We start from the raw sequence: 22,472 nt of genomic DNA on the forward strand, positions 1-22,472 counted from the left end.
TTGATGCTGATTTGTCTGAATGTGTGTAAACAATACCGTAGTCTTAAAAGTGCATAAGATATCTTTACAGTACTTTAAAGGTGCTGTATGTAGGATTTTAACTCTACTAAAGCATAAAAATGCTGTAATATGTTTTCAGATATTTAAGAAGCATGTTAAGTTAACATGCTTGTTTAGAAAAACAATACTACAGTCAGTTATTCTCCACCCGCTGTCAGTTCACCCAATCCTGTTTCGGATCCCCGGGTTGCCAGTTGGTGGAAAACAGTCATAGAAGCTGGCAAATGAAAGGGGTCTGAGAGGGAATCTGGCAACCTGAGTGTATGCCAAGTCTGAACAAGAGGGGCCGGGTAAAAAAAATCTCTGATATACTGCTAGTATTTCATAAGTAACTATTCTAAGATTATGTGGTGTGATAAAGAAATAGGTCATAATGAAATTAGTTTGTTTGAGGAAAACATTTCAGGATTTCTCTCCATGTAATGGATTTCTACAGAGCACACAAACAGAGCATCACATGTTTCTAAAGCAGAGGTTCAAGATCCTGTTACTGTCCTGGAAAATTCAGCTCCAACTCTAATCAAACACACCTGCTTTTAGTTTTCAAGCGATCCAGGACAGTTGATCTCCAGGAGCAGGACAACCTTTTCCCACCTGATCAGAAATAAGAATTCTATCTAGAGAAAGTTAGGGTATGTCTAAAATCTCATTTTCTCCTCAGTGTCACTGCAGAGGTACTGACTCATGGTTTACATCCAAAGTTGAAGATCCAGAGAAGATCAAATGCTTTGGACAATGAAGGACTGTTCTGGAGTTGGAGGAGATAATGAGATTTTTTAGACATGTTTATGGCCATGCTGTGTTCTCAGCTCTTATTTATCAGAATGTTTTTTTCCTTTGTTCTCAGAGATATACTTGTTGTGTTTCCTGGAGTTTTGATGTGTTTATCTGGTTAAGAACATCACATCTACACTGAAGAAAAGATGAACTGAATTTCTTTTTTAAGGTATGTAGTTGAAATTTATTATAGCTACATTTAAATAAATTTAATTGAGCTAAATTTCAACTTTATTGTTATTATTATTATTAAAATGCAGCTTAAATAACCACTTACCTTGTTGTGTAATTTATGACACATCGGTGTATTAAATATTTGATTATATTATAACACTGCCTGTGTTAAGAAGAATGACACACTGGTTGTGATCAAATTTAAACAATATTTTTAAGAGTGTGCAAGAACTGAGTAGACTATTATTATGCATCTCCATTTTTATTAAGTTTTTACAACAAACCATTACACAAATAATTTGAAATGTTCTCAATATAGTGAACTATACAGAAGTACTTGGGAGGAAAAAATAAACATATTAAATAAAATGTTTTAATTCCACATTTTATTTGTTCAAAGACATTGTCAAACTGTAAACTTATATATAAATATATATATAAAAAAAATACAATGTTTTTGCTCAAGAGTGTAAAACAACAGATTTATACCTAAATATATTTTATAAATGTAATTTTTGTGATCAAAAGTTTTAGCGTTCAGTGTCACATGATCTATCATGTAAACATTTTTAATATGTTGAATATTATGGTAATATTTCTGAATAAGAAACCTTTCTTTTTATTATCACTGTGAAACACAGTTGTGCTGCTTCATATTTCTGTGGAAATTTATACTTTTTAGGATTCTTTTGTTTATTTTGTTTATAGGATTCAATGTTTATTTGAAACATTCCCCTAATATATACATTTTTTTAATCTTACTGAACTTTATGTACCAAACAGTTCTTTTTATTGAATATAATTTAACATAAATAAGGCAATTAACTATTGTAATATATTTCCATGTCTTTACTATAAATATATATTCTTTTTTTTTCCTCCAGTTGATTTTTATTTCTTGATAAATATTTTTAGAATTTAAAAGACAGCAAATACAAAAAGCTAACGTTTTCTATACAATAAAATATTTTATATTTGAACATAGCTACAAATACTTTTCTACATATACATTTACAGCTAACTTTAACTTTACCAGACCTGGTTTTCACAATATAAAAGTTCCTTAATATTTCAGGGTTTTCACTAATCATCATTCCCAAATCATATTTCTTTCTTTCTTATTTTCTTCTTTTTTTCCTCCAACAATGAAAGATAAGCATGCAAACTTTTTGACTCACACGAGGGTTTGAATCTCTAATATTAAGTTCTGATAAATCTACTGACATCAGGTGCTCAATAAAGGTTATTACACAGCATTGAAGATCCTGGTCAGCTCTTCTCAACAGAAATCAGTATCCCGGGATTCTTGTCATTTCTATTTAACCTGAGCATACGTCACATCATTTGATCCAGCACCTGAAAATATACAGATGAGTTCAAAATACACCTTTTTGATTTTTAGTTTGATTTTATTCTTTTATAGATGCAGTTTGTAGAATTGTATTTTAGTTTGACTTACCTTGATCTGTTTTCAGTTTGAGTTTAGAGTAAAAACATTCAGAACTCTCCGCTTTTTTATTCTCTAAAAGATGACATCAGTATATTATCAGTGCCTACTCTATGTCCAAAAGTTATATGAAATAGCAATATTTTTATAAAAGCTCTATAGCTAAGATTTGTTATTGTTATGCATACTACCATACCTTAATTGTTACTTAAATTGTAGTGATTTTAGCTACTGTTATGATCATAAGAGCATAGTTTTTGTTCACCTTTATTTTCTTTCTTTTCTTCTGCTTTGTTTTAGATTTCAGTTCAATCTCAGCATATGTGAGTTCAGCAGGTGCACTAACACGGTCTACAATAAGAAAAATAAAACTTGATTTGCTTTGCATATATCACAGTGATAGAAAAAAGATGATTTCCATAAAAACTACACTGTTCTTACCATTATTAACAAGAACATCAACAGAGTCATACACATGAGCAGTTCCTGTATTACACAAATGAAATGTTTTTATGAATATTTTTGTTCATTAAAATGTCTTCAGTCTCAGTTTGTAAAGATCTATTGATGGTTAATGGGTGAAGACTGACCAGTCAGCAGTGTATTGTGTCCGGCGTCACTCTGGTTCTGGTCTGATGTTGGATTCACATTAGAAGGAGATTTAACACCTGTTCAAATAAAACTTCTTTACTGGCATCAATGGAACCGGGAATAAATGTCAATGGAAAATTTTCAATTAACAAAAAGCTCTTTATAGCAGACCTTCTGGATCCTTTATTTTGAAGAATGCAGTTGAAAACTGCCTAGAAACCTTCTAAACTCAGTCTAAAAAACATCTTTACCAGGTTTGGGAGACCAGTTAAGAGCAGAAAACCATCTCAACCAGCTGATTAGGAACAGAGTCAGTGTCTGTAAATGTATGATGTAAAATTAAAAGACCTTTGTTGTTTCTGTAGCACCAGAGCAGAACCAAGAAGACAACAATGAAGACTGCAGTCAGTCCTGCTGTTACTCCAATTATCATGGGTTTGAGATCCTCAGATACTGAGCCTGTAGAAGCTGAGATATAGTTTAACATTTAGATTAGTGCTGTAAAGTGTCCAGAAATATTTCAATAGTTTATATTTCTTATATCTCACGTCTGACTGAGATCCAGCTCTTGGGTGACTCTCCTCTCTCTGGGTGTTTGCAGGAGTAGAAACCCTCGTGTGACTTTGAGACAGGAGAGATGATCATCTCTGTATTTTGATTCTGGATGAGTGATCCATCTTTATAGAAATCAGCTCTGAGGTTTGATGGAGTTGTGTATTGATATAAACAGTGTAGAGTCAGACTATCTCCTTCAGTCACAGGATGAACAGGACTCTCCAGAATCACTTCAGCTACAGAAACACAGCAGACATACACTGACTGTATAACTGTTATTTATTTATTTATTGTTTTGTTTTTGTCCACTGATGATTAATGCACTTGTCTAATCATCCTGCTTCATGCAATAATTGTAAACACACCAGTGAAATGAATAAAACAGAAACCCAGACTCACAGTGTACAGTGATATTAACAGGATGATGTTTCTCTCCAGATTCAGACTCACACCAGTACACTCCAGTGAGTGATGTATAGACGTAACTGATTGTACATGTAGATCCTGTGTGTGATCCTCGAGGTATTGATGAACAATCTTCCAGATCACTGTCTGTGTATCTTTTCACTCTCCATACAGTAGAGTTACTCTGGTCTTCACAGCTCAGAGAGAGTCAGATCTGAAGTGTTGAGTTCTGCTGGGACTGACCCTCAGAGAGACTGGAGCAGAAACACCTGAGAACACAGTTACAGCTTTATACAAACTCTCTTTATTCAGTATGAACCAGTAGTTTAAGTTGTGTTTGACCTCACCGGTGACCCACAGCAGCTGTTTATTGCTGTACTGTGTTTTATAAGATGATTTTCTCTCTCTCTGCTCTGCACATAAACTCCTGTGTGATCTACAGCAGCAGAACTGATCCTGTATCTTCCTCCTGCTCCTCTGCTGCTGTCTGAGAGCAGATGATAACCACCTGTAAAACCAGACAATATATTAAATGATATTCTGGACTGAATCTCTAATTCAGATGTTACCACATGAAGCACATCATAACTTACCTGGTGATTCAGTTAAAGTGAACCAGCTGAACGTCCAGCCTGTAGAGAAGTTGTGAACCTCACAGATCAGAGTCACTGGATCTCCTTCAGTCAACCACTTCTGTGGAGAAACACTTAAAACTGATTTGGGATCTGAAATAGAGAAATCTCTCATTAATAACATGTTAAACATGTGTTTGTGTGTTTATGAAGAGATGAATCTCACCTGATACTTTCAGAGTAACTTTATCACTCGTGTGTGACCGGCGTGATCCTCTGATCTCTGATCCTTCACAGGAGTATTCACCTGAGTCAGACTCAGTAACAGAACTGAATGTGTGTTCCTGTCCATCACTGAAAACTCTTCTTGAATTATCTTTATACCAGCTGTATCTCCAGCTAGTGACTCCTTTATCATATATGTCACATCTGAGAGTGACTGTTTCTCCTCTGAACACATGTTGATCAGGTTTAATGTTCACTCTGGGTTTTGGTCTTTCTGTACAATGACAACAAATCACAATGAGAATAATGAATCGTTTTTGTTTAATGAACACAGTTACTTGATTGTAAAGCTAATTCATATAATACTGACATGTTGTTCTCTTGCACTTACTGAGTGTCTCATTAAATGATATGTTCATTATGTAAAAATACTTGCCGTATACTGTTACTGTTACAGGTTTACTGTAATCTGTGTAATATTCTCCTCTTCGTGCTCTGCAGCTGTACTTTCCTTCATCAGAGACTTTCTCAGGTTTGATTGTTTTAGTTTGATCTTCAGTAGATTCAGGGTTTGAGTCTTTTCTCCAGAGAAACTCCCATCCATTCTGTGACTGAATCCTCACATCTCAGAGTAACTGAGTCTCCGGTGAACACTGGACTCTGAGGATCAGCTGTCACAGTCAGTTTAGGAAGATCTGTTAATAGAAAGTTAGTGGGATTATGGGTTATTAAAGTTTTCCAGCAGAAGATCTCAGTGAAGTATCTGTGAGTAAATGTGAGGTGTGTAAAATGGGGCTGGACAGAAGGAAAAACAGGCAGATGTAGGCAGGATGTGGATGTAAATGAACTTCCCAAGTTACTGTATTTAAGTAGTTTTTAGGCACTTGTACTTTCATGAACATATTTTTTAGTGTATAATTTCTCTTGTAGTTAAGTACAAACACAAGTTCTTACTGAATGCAACTTTTAAGGCCGTGATGTGATTTTCACATTAAAATATTAGATTTATTGTCAAGCTTAAAAGCAGTTTCAAGATATCACAAAAAAAAAACAATAAAAGAAAATTATATAGCATTTACCTGTAAATGTGATGAAATAAAGAAATGCATGACAAACTAGTTTAAGGAAAACAGAAGTTTTCACACCTTCACCAGATATGAGAAATAATGTTCATTATTATTCTTTTATCATAATTCTTTTGTTTTTATTCAGCCATTATCAGCCTTTATTCTGACAATCAAACATTCACCAAGTCACATCAATCCCAGTAATCATTGACCCAACTATTATCAAAAGCATTTCTAAATAAATTCAACCAAACATTTCCTTGTGACCTTCTGTGAAGTTTTATGACAAACTAGATACTGAAGAAGAACTGAACCTGTTCTGGAGCTGCATCATGCTACATGAGACAGTTTATGAGATTAATACACTTTTACTCAAAGCTCACTTTAAACCACAATCCAGTGTTTGTACTAATCTCCTTTTGAGGTCACATGTGGAATTTGGTCATTTGTTGTTGTTAAAATTGTCGCTGTATAAATTTCTCTCACATGTAACTTTCATTATTATTTCATTATGAAAATATCCAAATCTCAAGAAAATCACATAGAAACCACATCCTATCAGAATCGTGTGTTTATTATAATCTGTTTATTTCTTCTGTGTGAAAGCCTTGTTTTCTCTTGAGGATCGGGGGATCAGCACAAAGTTGAATCTTTATATGCAAATGATGATCATTTCTGAACACAAGCGTCAGATTTTACGTTTTAAAGCACAACTAGAGTCGAGTTTCGTTGCTCAGTGTGTCACAAACACTTTGTATAAAGTGCTGATAAAATATTTTCATTGAGAACTCAGTGTTTACATTTTAATAAAATATTTAAGATGATATATTGATTTTCTTCTATATTCTATGAAAAACTAATATTTTCTATTGTAAATGTTATGAGTGATTAATAACAGCATGTATTTAACACAATTATCTCATTTCATTTTCTCATTATTAAATGAAATCTATGACTCTTATTGTCCTCCAACTAGATCTAAAACAGAGAAGGGTTCAATCATTAATATGCTTTAAAATGAATATTTCAGCTAATATTTCTGTCTCAAGCATGATATGTCAAGACCATCTTTCAGTTTCTGAGGAAATGATTTGAAACATCTAGATAATTTTATTCTCCTGAAGCAGGTTCCATTAGTATCTAAAAAGTTCTGCTGGTCTGGCGAATGTCTTACTGAACTGCAGTGTATTATCATCATAGTTGTTTATCCATAGGAGTAAATGTATGCATAAATATAAATACAAATATATATATGTAAATATATATATTATAGAAAACAGCTAAATCTCAAACAGTGGATTCTTTATCAACAGTCTATCACCCAGCTCTAAATCTGCTCAGTGTTAAAGCATACACTCTAAAAAACACAGAAGGATCTTCAGCAGTTTTTTGGAGAGGTTCATGTGCTGTATAGCACAGATAATGTGTAAAGAACCGGTGGAGCACCTTTATGATTCTTCAGCGGTTCTCTGGGGTTGCAAAGGTGTTATATAGCAGCACTGCAATGTAAAGAAGCCATTAAGCCATACATTTTTTTACTGAACCTGTATTTTTTTGCACTTGGATGGGATTCATGCAAAACAAAAATTCCAAATATGGGTTATCTCACTACATCTCACTTCATTATACATTAGGTTTCATTTTCTGCAATTAGTAAATTTTAATAAAAATTTTAAAATCAAATTTGTGTAAAAGTTAAATTTTCTGGAATAATCTCTGGAAATTTATTTACTAATTGTCATGTTATAGTTTTTATTTAATTTTGTAATTGCAGTAAATTAAACTTAAATTTCTAATGGTACATCAGATGTCGCTCTAACTCATTTAGAGATACCATAAAAGTAACATCAGTAAATAGTTCTGTTATATAGCTCTGTCAAAAACAGGTTGATTTTGGTCTGTCTAATTAGTATTCCTGAGCTTCTCTTCTGATTGGCCTGTTTTTCTTTCAAGTGACACACAAGCAGGCCTCAAATCAGAAATATGGTTGCATACTTGATGCCACTGACAGACCAAACAAAACCACCATAAGGCTTGAGTTTGCACATTTCTTAAAAGACAACACTTTCTTGAACCTCTAAAGCATCTAAAGTTTTATTGACATTTATGAAATAATGTCTGTGTGCATGTGTGTAAAACAACAAACTGCTGATTTATATATAATCATGTGTTATTGTATATTCATTGCTGTGACTAGATGGAATAATAATATCTCTGTAAAAATGTGTTGCCTGAAGAAACTGAAATGTGTTCATCTTCATCATGACTAGATAGACACAGTGAGTTTGTGAGATCTGATTCACCTCATAGTAACAATCCTGTCAGATCGTGCATCCTCAAAGAGTACAGTTCAGATGATCTGGTTTTATCTGTTAAATTCTTTCGACGGGCAAAGCAGAGAAAGAGGTAACCTTTCCCTGTATGAAGACATAAAGACTCCAGATTTGTCGTCTGAGCTTTGATTTTCTCAAAGGTGAAGCAGAATATAGAGAGTGTTTTACACCTATCATCACCATTTCACGAGTTCGCACTTACATATAATTAATCATAGTAACGGTAAAAGTAAGCGTGTTTGGCATGCTGTCAAGGAGAGGGCTCGGAACTTGGTGGACTACCGAGTCCAGAGTTTTTTCCTCTTGTCTGTGAAAAGTGGACAGGGCTCGGTGTCCGACCCGATCCCTGAGTGCCCCCCAAAAAGCCAATTAAGACAGCAGCCAAAAAACACGTGTAAGCAGCCCCCCAAAAAGCTACTGACTTAGCTAAAAAGGAGGATGAGCATGGATATGTTGGTTGAAATTGGAATGGTATTAGGATGATGTTATGTGGGTGTAGGAGAATGGGCATGGAATGTGTGAGGCTGAAATATGAGTGAGGGAGGGGGTTGTGAGTTAAGGTGAGCGTCTCTAGCGGGAGTGGTCCACGGCAGTGGGTGCAGTTCTCCGGCTAGAGCGGTCCACTGTAATAGCAGCATGTGGGAATGACCGTCTCTGGCAGGAGCTGTCCACAGCGCTGGGTGCAGAGCTCCGGCTTTTGCGGTCTGCTGCTAAAGTCAGTGGGTGCGAGTGTGCGTCTCTAGCGGGAGCGGTCCACGGCGGTGGGTGCAATGCTCCTGCCTGTGTTGGCCACTGCGGTGGCAGGTTTTGTATACCGTCATGTACAGCGGGAGCGGTCCACAGCGATGGGTGCAATGCTCCTGCCTGTGTTGGCCACTGCGGTGGCAGGTTTTGTATACTATCATCTACAGCGGGAACGGTCCACGGCGGTGGGTGCAATGCTCCTGCTTTGCAGTCTGCTGCTAAAAGCAGTAGGTGCATGTGAGCATCTCTGGCAGGAGTGATCCACAGCGGTGGGTGCAGTACTCCAGCTAGAGTGGTCTGCTGCTAAGGTAGTGGGAGTGTATTAGCATCTACAGCGGGAGCGGTCCACAGCGATGGGTGCAAGGCTCCTGCTTGTGTTGGCCACTGCGGTGGCAGGTTTGTATAGGGTCATCTACAGCGGGAGCGGTCCACAGTGGTGGGGTGCAAGGCTCCTGCTTGTGCTGGCCACCGCGTGGCAAATTTGTGCGCGGTTGTCTACGGCGGGAGCGATCCACGGCGGTGGGTGCAATGCTCCTGCTTAGGGTGACCACTGTGGTGGCAGGTTTGTTGTATACGGTCATCTGTGGCGGCAGCGGTGGATGCGATGTTCTGCTTGGCATTGCCACTGCGGTGGCAGATTTTGTATACAACCGTCTATAGCAGGAGCGGTCCCGAGCGGTGGCTGTAATGCTCCTGTATTGGATATACGGCCGTCTATAGCGGGAGCGGTTCAGGGCGGTGGGTGCAATGTTCCTGCTTGGTATGGCCACTGCGGTGGCGGATTTTGTATATGGCTGTTTATAGCGGGAGCGGTCCTTGGCGGTGGATGCAATGTTCCTACTTGGTATGGCCACTGCGGTGACGGATTTTGTATATGGTCATATACAGCGAGAGCTGGCCGTTGTAGAGGAAGAGATGCCCTGCCTTGGGTGATTTCTGCGGGGTGGTAGGTTTGGAGTTCTGTTGGGACTGGTTAGGGTCTGGAGGGCTTTTTTGATGAGTGATTGGTCTGAACGAATATAGCTTTTGTATGCGTTAGAAGACCAGCGGCCGAGGGTTTGAATTTGCTGTTGGGAGAGACCTTTCTCTGCTGCAGTGATGGCTGCCCCTATTCTGAAGGAATGTGTGGAGAAATTTTTGACGGGATTCCGGAGTAAAAGAGGACTGATTTGAGGTGCTTTTGGAACCAGAATCGAGATACAGGGTGGTTGGAATCATCTGTGAACAGAGGGTCGAGTGGAGTTTTAGTTTGGGATTTCCTGTATTGGAGGAAAGCTAGAAGTGTTTGAAGGGGAAAAGTAGGAGTTCGGAGGTTAAAAATATATATGAAATGCCCATTTTTGGACTGGTCGGTTTTACTTTGTTTGATGCAAAAGGATAGAGTTTCTTGTTCTACGATAGATAGGTCAGAGATAGTGGGTTGAATATTTGGGTCAAAACTGGAGTTGACTGTAAATTCTGAACATCTGAGGAAACCGATAGAATGGTAGATGGATAGAAGAGTAGCCTCTGCGGAGGGTGGATATACATTTTGAAAGAATCTCAAGGGTGATGGGCATCCTTGAGTTGGATTGGGAAGGATGCCTTCTTTGGATGCCCTTGATTAAAAGTGAAGTCTGAGCATTGGTTATTTGAGGTGAGGTGATGCCGTGAATAAGTTTATGGAAAATTGAATACCACTTAAGTAGCCCTTAATAGAACCGACTTGCAGATTTTTTTTTTTGAGGTGTTAAGAAAGGAGATGAAAGAAGTGATACACAGCAGGGAAAAATCAGGGAATTGGAGGTTATACCTTGCCTGGAAAGATTTAAAGCATTTCCAAGCGGTCAGGTAAGATTGCAGGGTTTTGTGAGAAACTGCTTGTAGGATTGAGTCGAGGGAGGCTTCGAGGAGGGACCTTAAAGGATGGTGCACTGGAATATTTGTTGTCAATAGAGAAGAACCAGGGTTGCATAGGGTCCTGCTTGGCGCCAGCATCCTGGATTTCTGCAAGAATCTGTACTCTGATGGAATTGGAGACAGGTGGGGGGCTACTTGTGGGGTGGGTTGGAGCTCACGGCGGCTCTGGCATTGGGATCTGGGGAAAAGAGTGGAAAAAATAGGGAGGGAAAGAAGAATAGGTGTGTAAAGATGATGAGGGGGGTCTTGAACCTGGGTTCAGACTGGTAGCAGAAAAATAGGGGAGGGGAGGAGGAATAGGAGGTGCTACTGTCACATCTCTGGACTTTATTATTGTTTTTGTCTCGAGCCACGTGCTATCTGTGCCCTGCCTTCCCTTCGTGTTTAATTGTATTATTGTCTGCAGCCATGTCTCATTAATGTAGTTAATGTCCTTGTGTATTTAAGCCCTGTGTTTTGTGTTCACGTTTGTCCGATCGTAGAAGTCCCTACGTGTGGTTTTTGTTCTGCCTGCCTGCCTATGTTTATTTTGCAAGTAAAAAAAAATTCAATCTGTTTAAGTTTATTTCGAGTCTCGAGTCCTTTTCTCTCCCAAGAAACCACTGGAAAACGTAACAGCTACGGCTGGGATCTTCAGTGGAGGCATCTGTGTGCCTGTGCTGGCACCTATGGCTGGCTGGGCTGTGGGGACGGAAATGGACGAGTTAGGTCCTAGAACAATAGGAGAAACTTGAGGCTGGTAAATACCGGACAGTGGATTGGGTGGGCTGGTGGCCAGGCATGGTGGAGAGAGACTTGGGCAGAGTACTGTTGTTGTGGGTTCATCTGATCCAATAAACGGAGTGGGTAATGGCTAGGCTGATGGCTGGAACCGTGGTGCCTGCCGCGTGGGTTGCCCGCTGGAAACTGGAGGAAGAGCTGCTTGTGTTTGGGTCCTGGGCTTTGCTGACACTAGCTGGGGGCCTTCTGCCGTCTCCTGGTGGGCGGAGGCTTAATACGGGTGCAGAGGCTGACTTCTCGGGTCTTCCCATGGGAATTAGGTGGAGAATTAGGTGGAGGCGAACGTGATCTTAATCGCGTTGGCAAATGGATAGTTGCTCGCGTTAGTTTTCTGCCTCTGGGCTTGCCGTGCTCGCTTGAAGTTCCGGCGGGCGTTAGCGTGCTTGCTCAGCGGAGTCGTGGAGGGCTCGGCGTCCTCGATTTCGTAGGTTTCTGGCGATTGGTCTTGTTCGGACATGCTGAATATCATGCTAGGAACGAGATATCGAGGTAAGAGGCTTGTGCGAATTTATAGTAGGCTTCTCTTGCTCTGGTTGGATAATTGCGTGATTAGGAAACGAGAAGCCAGCCGCGTTAATTATCAGTGCGTGCACCTCCGAAATTTGTTTATAGCTAAACATCATTTCTAGTCACTGGGAGACCACAGGCAGGCTAGGAGAACTCATATTACATCCGTGTCATTGCATTCTTCTACTTTATACTGTTCAGTGCTTTGATGCAACCTGTGTTGTTAAACGTGCTATATATAAATGATTGATTGATTGATATTAATGTTAAAAAACCTCATAAAGTGATATTTTCACGCCATGGGACCGTTACATGTAATGTCCTCTTTAAAAAATTAGTAATAAAGTAATAAAGTAAATTTGATGTCATGAATATAGATAATTTTCTTAAGACTCTCTATTTTCTAGCCCCTCAGCTTCAGTAGAGAAAAAAATCTGATGTAGTTCATGGGATAAACTTATGGTAGGACTTTTACTTTCTGACCCCTAAATTTTATTTTGTATTTTGTTTTAATACATAATGTGAAGTAAAATTACTCAAGTTACTCATTAATAGCATGATATATATCTGTATGAAGAGATGAATCTCACCTGATACTTTCAGAGTAACTTTATCACTCGTGTGTGACCGGCGTGATCCTCTGATCTCTGATCCTTCACAGGAGTATTCACCTGAGTCAGACTCAGTAACAAACCAGATCTTGTGTTCCTGTCCATCACTGAAAACTCCTCTTGAATTATCTTTATACCAGCTGTATCTCCAGCTAGTGACTCCTTCATCATATATGTCACATCTGAGAGTGACTGTTTCTCCTCTGAACACATGTTGATCAGGTTTAATGTTCACTCTGGGTTTTGGTCTTTCTGTACAATAACAACAAATAACAATGAGAATAGTTAGTTAATTTAATAAATAAAAAAGTAATGTGTTAATCATTTATGAACACTTGATTGTAAAACACACACTAAATCTTTGTAATATGGAATGCCGATAAGAAAAATAAATATGGTAATTGCTGTAAATGTATTAAATGTGTTTATGTATTAATTTGTTTATTTACACATTCATGAATTTATTTACATTGTTTCTTTATGACTTTATATATTTAATTGTCTTTACATTTATTTATTTGTACATTTCTTTGTCCAGGGTAATGATGAGTGTATTTTGTGTCTGGAAAAGCAATCGGGCCAGAGTAGTCCAGGGGGAAGTTTTAAGGTCCCTGTTGATGTGTGATTTGGCCAAAATCTTAGCTCACAGATATTATTGTAGTTTTACTCTGTGGGTTGTTTCAGATGGGAAGCTTGTAATCTGTGATCTTTTTGAGCTAACTACATTTTAAATCCAACCAGAAACAATGGCAGGATAAGAAACAAACTCCTAAACTGATGTCCAGAAGCTTTGAAAATAAAATCATTCATAAATTTATGCATCATGAATATTGAATGCTAGAGCAGTGGATGAAGTCCCTGTCACCAGACTCACTCGACCCCAGAGAACCTAACTATCATTTATCCAGACCTCTTCCAGAGACCTTGTCACTGTTGTGTATCAGTATATGATTTTCTCATTTACATTAGATATTATTAAGCTGATAGCAGTTTGTTAGATGCATACAAGCTTCTTTACCTCATTTCTTTCAGAATATAACTCTAAAATACTAGCATCCAACATAATCACTTATGCTCTTTATTCCTATTAATAGATGTCTTCATTTAGTAGTTGCTGATGACTTTTGTCTGTCTTTTGTTAATAAAATTTTATTACACTTATGTTTTCCTTGTGTTGAAGATACAGAAAAAGGTTCTAGAAGTTATCAATCTTTCTAATGTGATGCACTCATAACCTCACCTTAAGTGACACGAGCTCCCATCATTATCATATTTAGCTCCTTAGGTTGACGTAAAGCCAAGTTCATTACATTAGCAACCTTAATATTCAGAAAAGTATTTGTCACCAAGCCAGCAGAGGGAGCTCTTACCTCTGGGTGATCTGTGATCACTTCCTCTGCTGCTACTTCCTGTCTAAGGACTATAAATTCAGTAGCAGGCCCTCACCTGCAGGTTGCATTGTTTGCCTGTTGTTTTGTTAGATCGCTATTGGATTATTGTTTCTGTTTCCCTGGTTTTGACCCTGCCTGTCTTCTGTTATTCTGATTGTTTGCTGCCTGACCTGACCTTCGCTTTTTGGATTGTTGTTGCCTTGCCTCTGATACTTCTGTTTGCTGTGTTTTGACGCCTGCCTGCTTTGACCATGCCTTTGTGCTCAATAAAAGCCTGCGAATGGATCCGCACGCCTCAGACCCTCAATCATGACAGAATTTTATGAATATTTTAATGTTTAATGTTTTGAATTTACACACAGATTTAAGAAAAAATCATATTAACCCACATGTACATTGATATGCTGCACATATATACAGTCCACAGACAACATTTAGGAACATTGTTGAACTGCACTGTTAAAATGTTGAAATTGTTAAAATGCACTGAAAACTTTAGGATAATGATTCACAATTCTTAAATAATATTCTTAAATAACTTGCACTAAACAATAACAATATATTTTTTCAATCATTCAATTAAAATAATAGCTTACTGGTTCACATGTATATTTTATAACTAGGTAACTAAGGTCAGAAGCTCTGTTGTTATCAAAGGAGTTTAACAGAACTTGTGGCCATAGTTGACTGATGATGGTTTTAGGAAATGAACTCAAGTTTGATTTTCATACAGAAGTTCTTCTTGAGAAAGAACTCGGTCTTGGACTGTTTAGTGTTGTTTTGTTTTTCCTCTTTTAGCTGCAATTCTGTTTTTTAAAAACACTTTGTAATGACAAAGAAAACTAGTAGAAGACATGATAAGATGATGTAGATGAAATTGTGAAATCATCAACATAATTTTGTTGCAATGCATTCTGGGAGCATTCTTTTCTTTTTGAAACATTGAGATTCAGAAGCTGGTTCTTGATGGAAGTGTGTGTTTTAAGAGAACAGATATTAAAAGTGCATGAAACAATACACAAATCAATTTTTACTCACATATTGACTGAAACATTTTTTAATTCACTCATTAATTTTTAGTGGTTTGACACCATCACAAAAAACTTAACTTTAAAACATTTCTTTTTTTTTTATTAAAGCATTAGCATTTATACTGATCTTTCAAAGAAAAAGTCCCACTAAAGTAAACTCTGATCACAATAATGATGGTTTGTTAAAATTCAACATTTTTCTATTTTAGTGAATAATGCTTTACATGCTTTACTTTTTAGTTTCTAGGTTCTGGTGGTGAAATTATAAACTACAAGCACTGGCTCATTGCCCCACTCACCCCGACCTTTAGAGAAGATACAGTGTCAACTTACTAAAGCTTGCTGTAAAATAACATTGTAAACGCTTAAAAGCATATTCTTTTAAATTAGTAAAATGGCCAAGAGCCCAACTAAAGCAAACACAGTCCTCCATGATGGTGACATCATCATTTGAACCAATAAAACATCAATATCTGATCCTCTGTAAGTCTCAGTAACAGCAGGTGTTCATCACTAATTCACAATCATCATTTAATTAGTCACTTAATTATCTCATTAGGTCTTTAACTCTTTATAAGTCCTTAGCAAAGTGTTCAGAAGCTGTACTCAGACACAACACTGATCTCATCTACGACACTTTTTATGATTTATGACACATTAGTGTGTTATATTTTAACAGACTGCCTATATTAAACAAATCATTTGAAAATTGAATTAATACAAATTTATCCTTAACTAAACACACTGGCGGGTTAAGTTTTAACACAAGTTGTGTTGTTTTTAACGCATCTGTTTTTTTTTAAGGCACTAATGTGTCATAAATAACAGTTTGTGTCAGAGATGTGTTATTCTTAAATATTCACTATTTAAACATTTGAAGAATATCAACCTGAGTTAAGAAGAAGAACTGGTCGTGTTCAGATGAACTAAATGTGTTGTCCTTAACCTGACACACACGTGTGTTAAAATACAGCACAGTTTAACCCCCAAAAAACAGCAATGCACCGAATCAGTGAGGGACTATTTTGTCACTTTTGATTTGTTCTCACTACAAGCATTTCCTTATATCTTATAAACTCTCTGTAAGTGAGATTAACCTTGAGCCGCACCTCGTTACCAACTGGGTAGAACTATTATCCCAACCACTGTAGATAAATTCACAAACAACCTACCAGATCTATCTGACCTGCTCCGCAAACCTGAGAAAGCAGATGATCTTGAGCAAATGACCAGCAGTATGTGCAGTATCTTCACTCGCACATTAGATACTGTCGCTCCCATCAAGTTAAAAAAGGTTAGAGAGAATAAAAGTGTACCATGGTACAATAGTCATACACACTCTCTAAAAACAGCTACTCGTTCACTAGAACGTAAGTGGAGAAAGACTAAACTAGAGGTTTTTAGAATTGCCTACAAGGACATTATGTGCACTTACAGACAGTCACTAAAAGCAGCCAGAGCCGAGCACCTCCGTAAACTCATTGAAAGCAACCAAAACAATCCTAGATTTTTATTTAGCACAGTGGCTAGATTAACAAATGATCGGTCAGCAACAGAACGCTGCACACCCTCTCAGTTAAGTAGCAATGACTTCATACAATTCTTCACTAATAAAATAGATAATATCAGACTTAAAATAACAGAAAATCAACCCTTAACTTTGTCCTTTAGTCCAGCCTTACTCAGTACCCAGCAAATTCAGTTACAGTGTTTTGCAACCATAGGACAGGAAGAGTTAAATAAACTAATCACTAAGTCTAAATCTGCCACATGTGTATTAGATCCTATTCCAACTAAATTTCTGAAAGATATATTACCAGCAGCTGGTGAACCTCTTCTAAATATTATTAACTCCTCCCTATCGTTAGGTCACGTACCCAACCCATTCAAATTAGCAATTATTAAGCCTATGATCAAAAAACCACAACTTGATCCTAATGAACTATCTAATTACAGACCGATATCAAATCTCCCATTTATATCAAAAATATTAGAAAAAGTTGTGTCTGCTTGAGTTATGCTCCTTCTTAAAGATGAATGACGTCTATGAGGAGTTTCAGTCAGGTTTTAGACCGCACCATAGCACAGAAACCGCATTAGTTAAAATCACTAATGACCTGCTCTTATCCTCCGACCCGAGGCTGCGTCTCGCTACTAGTTTTATTGGATCTCACTGCTGCATTTGACACCATAGATCATAATATTCTCCTGAGCGCGTTTAAACACCGCTGGTGTACAGGGACAGGCGTTAAATTGGTTTAAATCATACCTATCAGACCGTTATCAATTTGTAGATATAAACGGAGACCGCTCTAGTACAATGCCTGTAAAGTGTGGTGTGCCTCAAGGATCAGTTCTAGGCCCCTTACTGTTTCTCTATATACATGCTGCCCCTGGGGAACATTATTAGAAAGCACAGGGTTAATTTCCACTGTTATGCAGATGACACACAGCTATACATTTCATCTAAGCCTGATAAGTTATCAGAAATGTCTAAATTAACAGAGTGTGTTAAAGACATAAAAGACTGGATGACTGGAAATTTTCTTCTATTAAACTCTAATAAAACAGAGGTGCTTCTTATCGGACCAAATTCATGTTTACAGCAAATTTCTGAGCTCAAACTACAATTAGATGGATGTGATATAAACGTTACTTCGACAGTTAAAGACTTGGGTGTGATATTGACAGCAACCTGTCCTTCGAACACCATATCACTCATGTTACAAAATCTGCCTACTTTCATCTTAGAAATATTGCTAAGCTCAGACACATGCTCTCTCTCTCAGATGCAGAAAAGCTAGTTCATGCGTTCATGACATCTAGACTGGATTACTGTAATGTGCTGCTCGCTGGTTGTCCAGCATCTTCAATAAACAAGCTTCAGTTAGTGCAGAACGCAGCCGCTCGAGTTCTTACCAGGACAAGGAAATATGATCATATAACCCCAGTTTTAGCCTCCCTGCACTGGCTGCCTGTTCATTTCAGAATTGATTATAAAGTACTGTTACTGACCTACAAGGCTCTAAATGGTTTAGCCCCCATTTATCTGACCAGCCTTCTGTCTCGCTACAACCCGTCACGCTCTTTAAGATCTCAAAACTCAGGGCTCCTGGTAGTTCCTCGTATAGCAAAGTCTACTAAAGGTGGTCGAGCGTTTTCATTTGGCACCCAAACTCTGGAATAACCTTCCTGCAAATGTTCGGGATCAGACACACTCTCTCAGTTTAAGTCTAGGCTAAAGACATATCTTTTTAGCAAAGCATACTCGTAAAGATTAACATAAACCTATGCTACAGTACATCGTGATTCCCAATAGTATGAATGGCCGCTACTCTAATTATCCTTTTGTCTCCACCTCGGGATGTACATCCCGAGGCATCTAGTTACCGAGCCTCTCCAGTGGACCCAGTGAGGAGATGACCTTCCTGCGATGACGTCGAGGAAAACTCAACCTTCTGTCTGGACTAATTCTATCTTGAACTTTTCTGCATTGTAATTCATCCTGCTGTTTTGTAACGCATCCTGCTGTGTAGTGACTTGCTTTTGTCTGTGGAATGATTTGCTTTTTGTTATGTAGTAATTTGTTTTTGTGAAGCTGCTTTGGAACAATAGCCATTGTAAAAAGCGCTATACAAATAAACTTGAATTGAATTGAATTGAATTGAACAGCCGCTTCAGACCCACAGCCTTTAGTTTAACAGAGTCTGAACTACGGAGACTCATCAGTGACCAAAGTTCTGATCAGATACAGCAGTTTACACAACATTTCAGAACGACGGAGTGATCAATGATGATAAAATTAGTCTTTCTTCTGACCAGTATGTGGAGCTCTTACCAAACACAAAACCATTCCTACAAAGCTTACTTAAACAGGGAAGTGTTGCAACTAGTTTAGGTTCAGCAAAAAAAGAAAAAAACATGACAATGATACAGTAAAAAGAGAGAAACAGATGACAATATATTTTACAATGTCTGATTATTAAGACTTCATTCTGAGATCAGGATAAGAATCCTATTTTCTTTCATTTAGGTTTTTAGACTGAGTTATAAAAAGGCAACAAAAGTTTGGTGCTTGTCCTCAAAAAAATCAGATTACTTTTAACCGCTTAAGAAACACTTAAAAAACTAATCTGGAAGCTGAAATTGAGAAATCACTTATTAATAACATATGAAATGTGTGTTTGTGTGTATGAACAGATGATCAGACTCACCTGATACTGTCAGAGTAACTACATCACTGCGGGAGACCCATTCGATCCATTAAATCTATCACAGGAGTATTCACCTGAGTCAGACTCAGAAACAGAACTGAATGTGTGTTCCTGTCCATACTTGAAAACACTGCCTAAACCTTCTTTATACCAGAAGTATCTCCAGCTAGTGACTCCTTCATCATATATGTCACATCTGAGAGTGACTGTTTCTCCTCTGAACACATGTTGATCAGGTTTAATGATCACTCTGGGTTTCAGTTTTTCTGTACAACGACAATTAAAAAAATAATGTAAATAATAAAATTACAAATGTGCTGTTTTTGCTGTATAAACAGTTTATTTTAAAGTACATGCTATATCAGATTAAACTGAAGTGTTGTTCTCTATAGCTGTTATAGTCACTAGTGTCTTATGAAAAAGAAGTTCATTATGTGAGGAAAAATATTTTTATTGTCACTGCCATTGGTTCAATGAAATTTCAAGGTGTATCAAGGTTTTTCATAACTTAACAAGGTGTATTTATAATAATTTTAAATCATAATAGCTGGTTTGTAAAAGTATAAAATCACTCATATGCAAATATGGGAATAAATTCATTTACCTTGAGTTTGTTCAGAGTAGATATTTGAAATCAGCACTAAAACACAAAGAGAATGTCAGCATTGAGCTCATACTGTGTACATTACATTAGACATATGAATAGATACAGATATATTTTTCTTCCTTTGTGTGTAAAACATAATTATACTCTTAAAGTTTTCTAAGCTTTCACAACATATGTAATTAAGTAATTTTGGTAACACTTTTTGTTGGTATTAATAAGTTTATCTTGACCTCTTCATCTAACTAGTCTACATTTTCAAGGGTCTGAAAACTGTGACAGTAATAAAGATGAAGTCATACTAAGATTTTGTATGGAGGACTGCATATATGTGTGCAGATGAACACTGAGACACTAGTTTAATATTTGACAGTTTTCATCTCCATACATAGCAGAGAATCAAGAGTCTGATCACAAGCAGAGGAATAAAGAAACACCAGCAGAACTGATTCAACAAACATTATTATAAAGCATGAAAACTGAAATCCTTTCAGAGAAAGCAATACTCACAGAACACAAGAGGAAGTTGACTGAGCTCCATACTGACTGAATGATGACAGACGGTTAAACACAGACTGTGTTAAAGTCTCAAGACTTCCTGAAACATACAGTCAGATCCAACACGACACATTACAGACATACAAATACCTCATGTGTGAGAAAATGTCATTATAAGTTTTCAGAAAATAAAAAAAAAAAAAAAAAAGTTTTGGACAGAAATGTTGTCATGATTCATAGTCAAGGTACGATCAGCACAAGGACATGAAGATTGGAGAATTCAAATACAGTTTTTAGGGTAATCCAAAACCAGAATCCATACAGGTTTAACCTCTGGGGTCCGAGGTGATTTTGGGGCCCTTGAGATGTTTTGAGACGCCCTGACATCTGTGCTTTTTTCTGCTTCTTTTAACACACTATTGGTAATTATTTTGTATTCAGCACAAACTGTGCTACAATAATGTGTGAAAAAGAGGGATGTACATGTCTGCATTTCAGTGATGATGATGTTCACCTGATACAGAGTACGTCAAGTACTTCCAGACAGAGCTCTGAATCAAGACTTGAATCATTTCAGTCAAATTATACACTATATCTTCAACCTTCAGATCAAAACTCATCTCTTTCAACGCTACTTGACTCAAAGCAAAAAAGAAACTTTTTTGTACTACCTTTTCTAGTATCTTTGACAGAAAAAGGAGATTAGAGATTGGTCTGTAATTTAGTCTTTGGGATCAAGATGTGGTTTCTTAATAAGAGGCTTAACTACAGCCAGTTTGAAGGTTTTGGGAACATATCCTAATGACAATGATGAATTAATAAATGGTGAAAATATAGAACAATATAGAAAATATATAATATAGAAAAAGATAGAACCTATTCCAACATACATGTTGCTGGTTTAGATGATTTCACAAGTTTGTACAATTCTTCCTCTCTTATAATAGAGAACGAGTAGAATCTATAGCTCACTAACTGATGTGAAACTGTAACTGATGGCTGCTTAGTTACAATTTTATCTCTGATAGTATCAATCTTGGAAGTAAAGTAGTTCATGAAGTCATTACTGCTGTACTTCTTGAGAATGTTAGCACCTGTTGATGCTTTACTTTTCTTTAATTTAATCACTGTATTGAATAAATACTTGGGGTTGTGTTCGTTTTCTTCTAAAAGAGACTATAATCAGATCTAGCAGTTTTTAATGTTTTTTTCTGGTAATGATAGGGTACTTTCCCACCAGGATATAATGCAAATACCTCTAGATTTGTTTTTCCGGCTATTCTCTTTAGGGGTGCAGTGTTCTCATTATACCACGGAGTCAGATTGTTTTCTTTCATCTTTCTAAGCATAAAAGAACAACTGTATCTAAAGTGCTAGAAAAAAGAAAGTGCATAGTTTCTGTCACATCATCAAGGTTTTGTGTTGTATTGGATGTACAAAGGAATTGAGATAAGTCAGGGAGGTTACTTATATTACTTATAAAATTATAATTATAAGGTTGTAATACTTTAATGGGTGAAAAATTTTTGTAGAAGATAATTTACCTTACATTGATTCATTAATGGACATGACATGTACCCTAAATTGTTATAGAGTTCTGAACAGACATTCAAAAATAAATTTTTAAGTATTTAAAATAAAAATAAAAGCTATGTAAAGATGAGTTTTTATAACACTGTGTGTCCCATTAGGTAAAAGTTGTGCACACACTTGTGGAATTCATTCTCAGACTTGGCCCAAACACAAGAAATAGAGCATAGAGCAAGTGTGTGTATTTAAAGAAGTGAGTGTGAAAGAGGAAGTACTACAAAAAAAGAGTTTGAAATGAAGCTTGCGTCAGTTTTTCAGATCTGTTTTTTTCTTGCTTCATGCAGAATGACATAAATTTGTAACCTTACAGTGTTCCTTTAGTTGCTTTAAACCAGGTTTAAGTCTAAATGGCTAAAATGTCTAAAAGATTTATCAAATCTACGGATTCTTTTCTTGT

At 37.1% G+C, this 22,472-nt stretch overlaps 1 protein-coding gene and 1 pseudogene across 1 annotated transcript; both read right to left on the reverse strand.

The window, feature by feature from the left end:
* Window positions 1-2,176: 2,176 nt before the first annotated feature.
* On the reverse strand, window positions 2,177-19,417 carry LOC122358586 (annotated as a pseudogene).
* A 2-nt stretch (window positions 19,418-19,419) lies between these two features.
* LOC122358559 (B-cell receptor CD22-like) lies at window positions 19,420-20,576 on the reverse strand (the record flags this gene model as incomplete). Its single annotated transcript, XM_043258416.1, has 3 exons — window positions 20,498-20,576; window positions 19,988-20,023; window positions 19,420-19,649 (listed from the first exon to the last, which is right to left on the reverse strand). Coding segments are annotated over exons 1-3 (297 nt in total), but the record flags the coding sequence as incomplete, so codon positions are not given.
* Between the last annotated feature and the right edge of the window lie 1,896 nt (window positions 20,577-22,472).

Source organism: Puntigrus tetrazona, chromosome 15 (assembly GCF_018831695.1).
Source record: "Puntigrus tetrazona isolate hp1 chromosome 15, ASM1883169v1, whole genome shotgun sequence".
Lineage (NCBI taxonomy): Eukaryota > Metazoa > Chordata > Actinopteri > Cypriniformes > Cyprinidae > Puntigrus > Puntigrus tetrazona.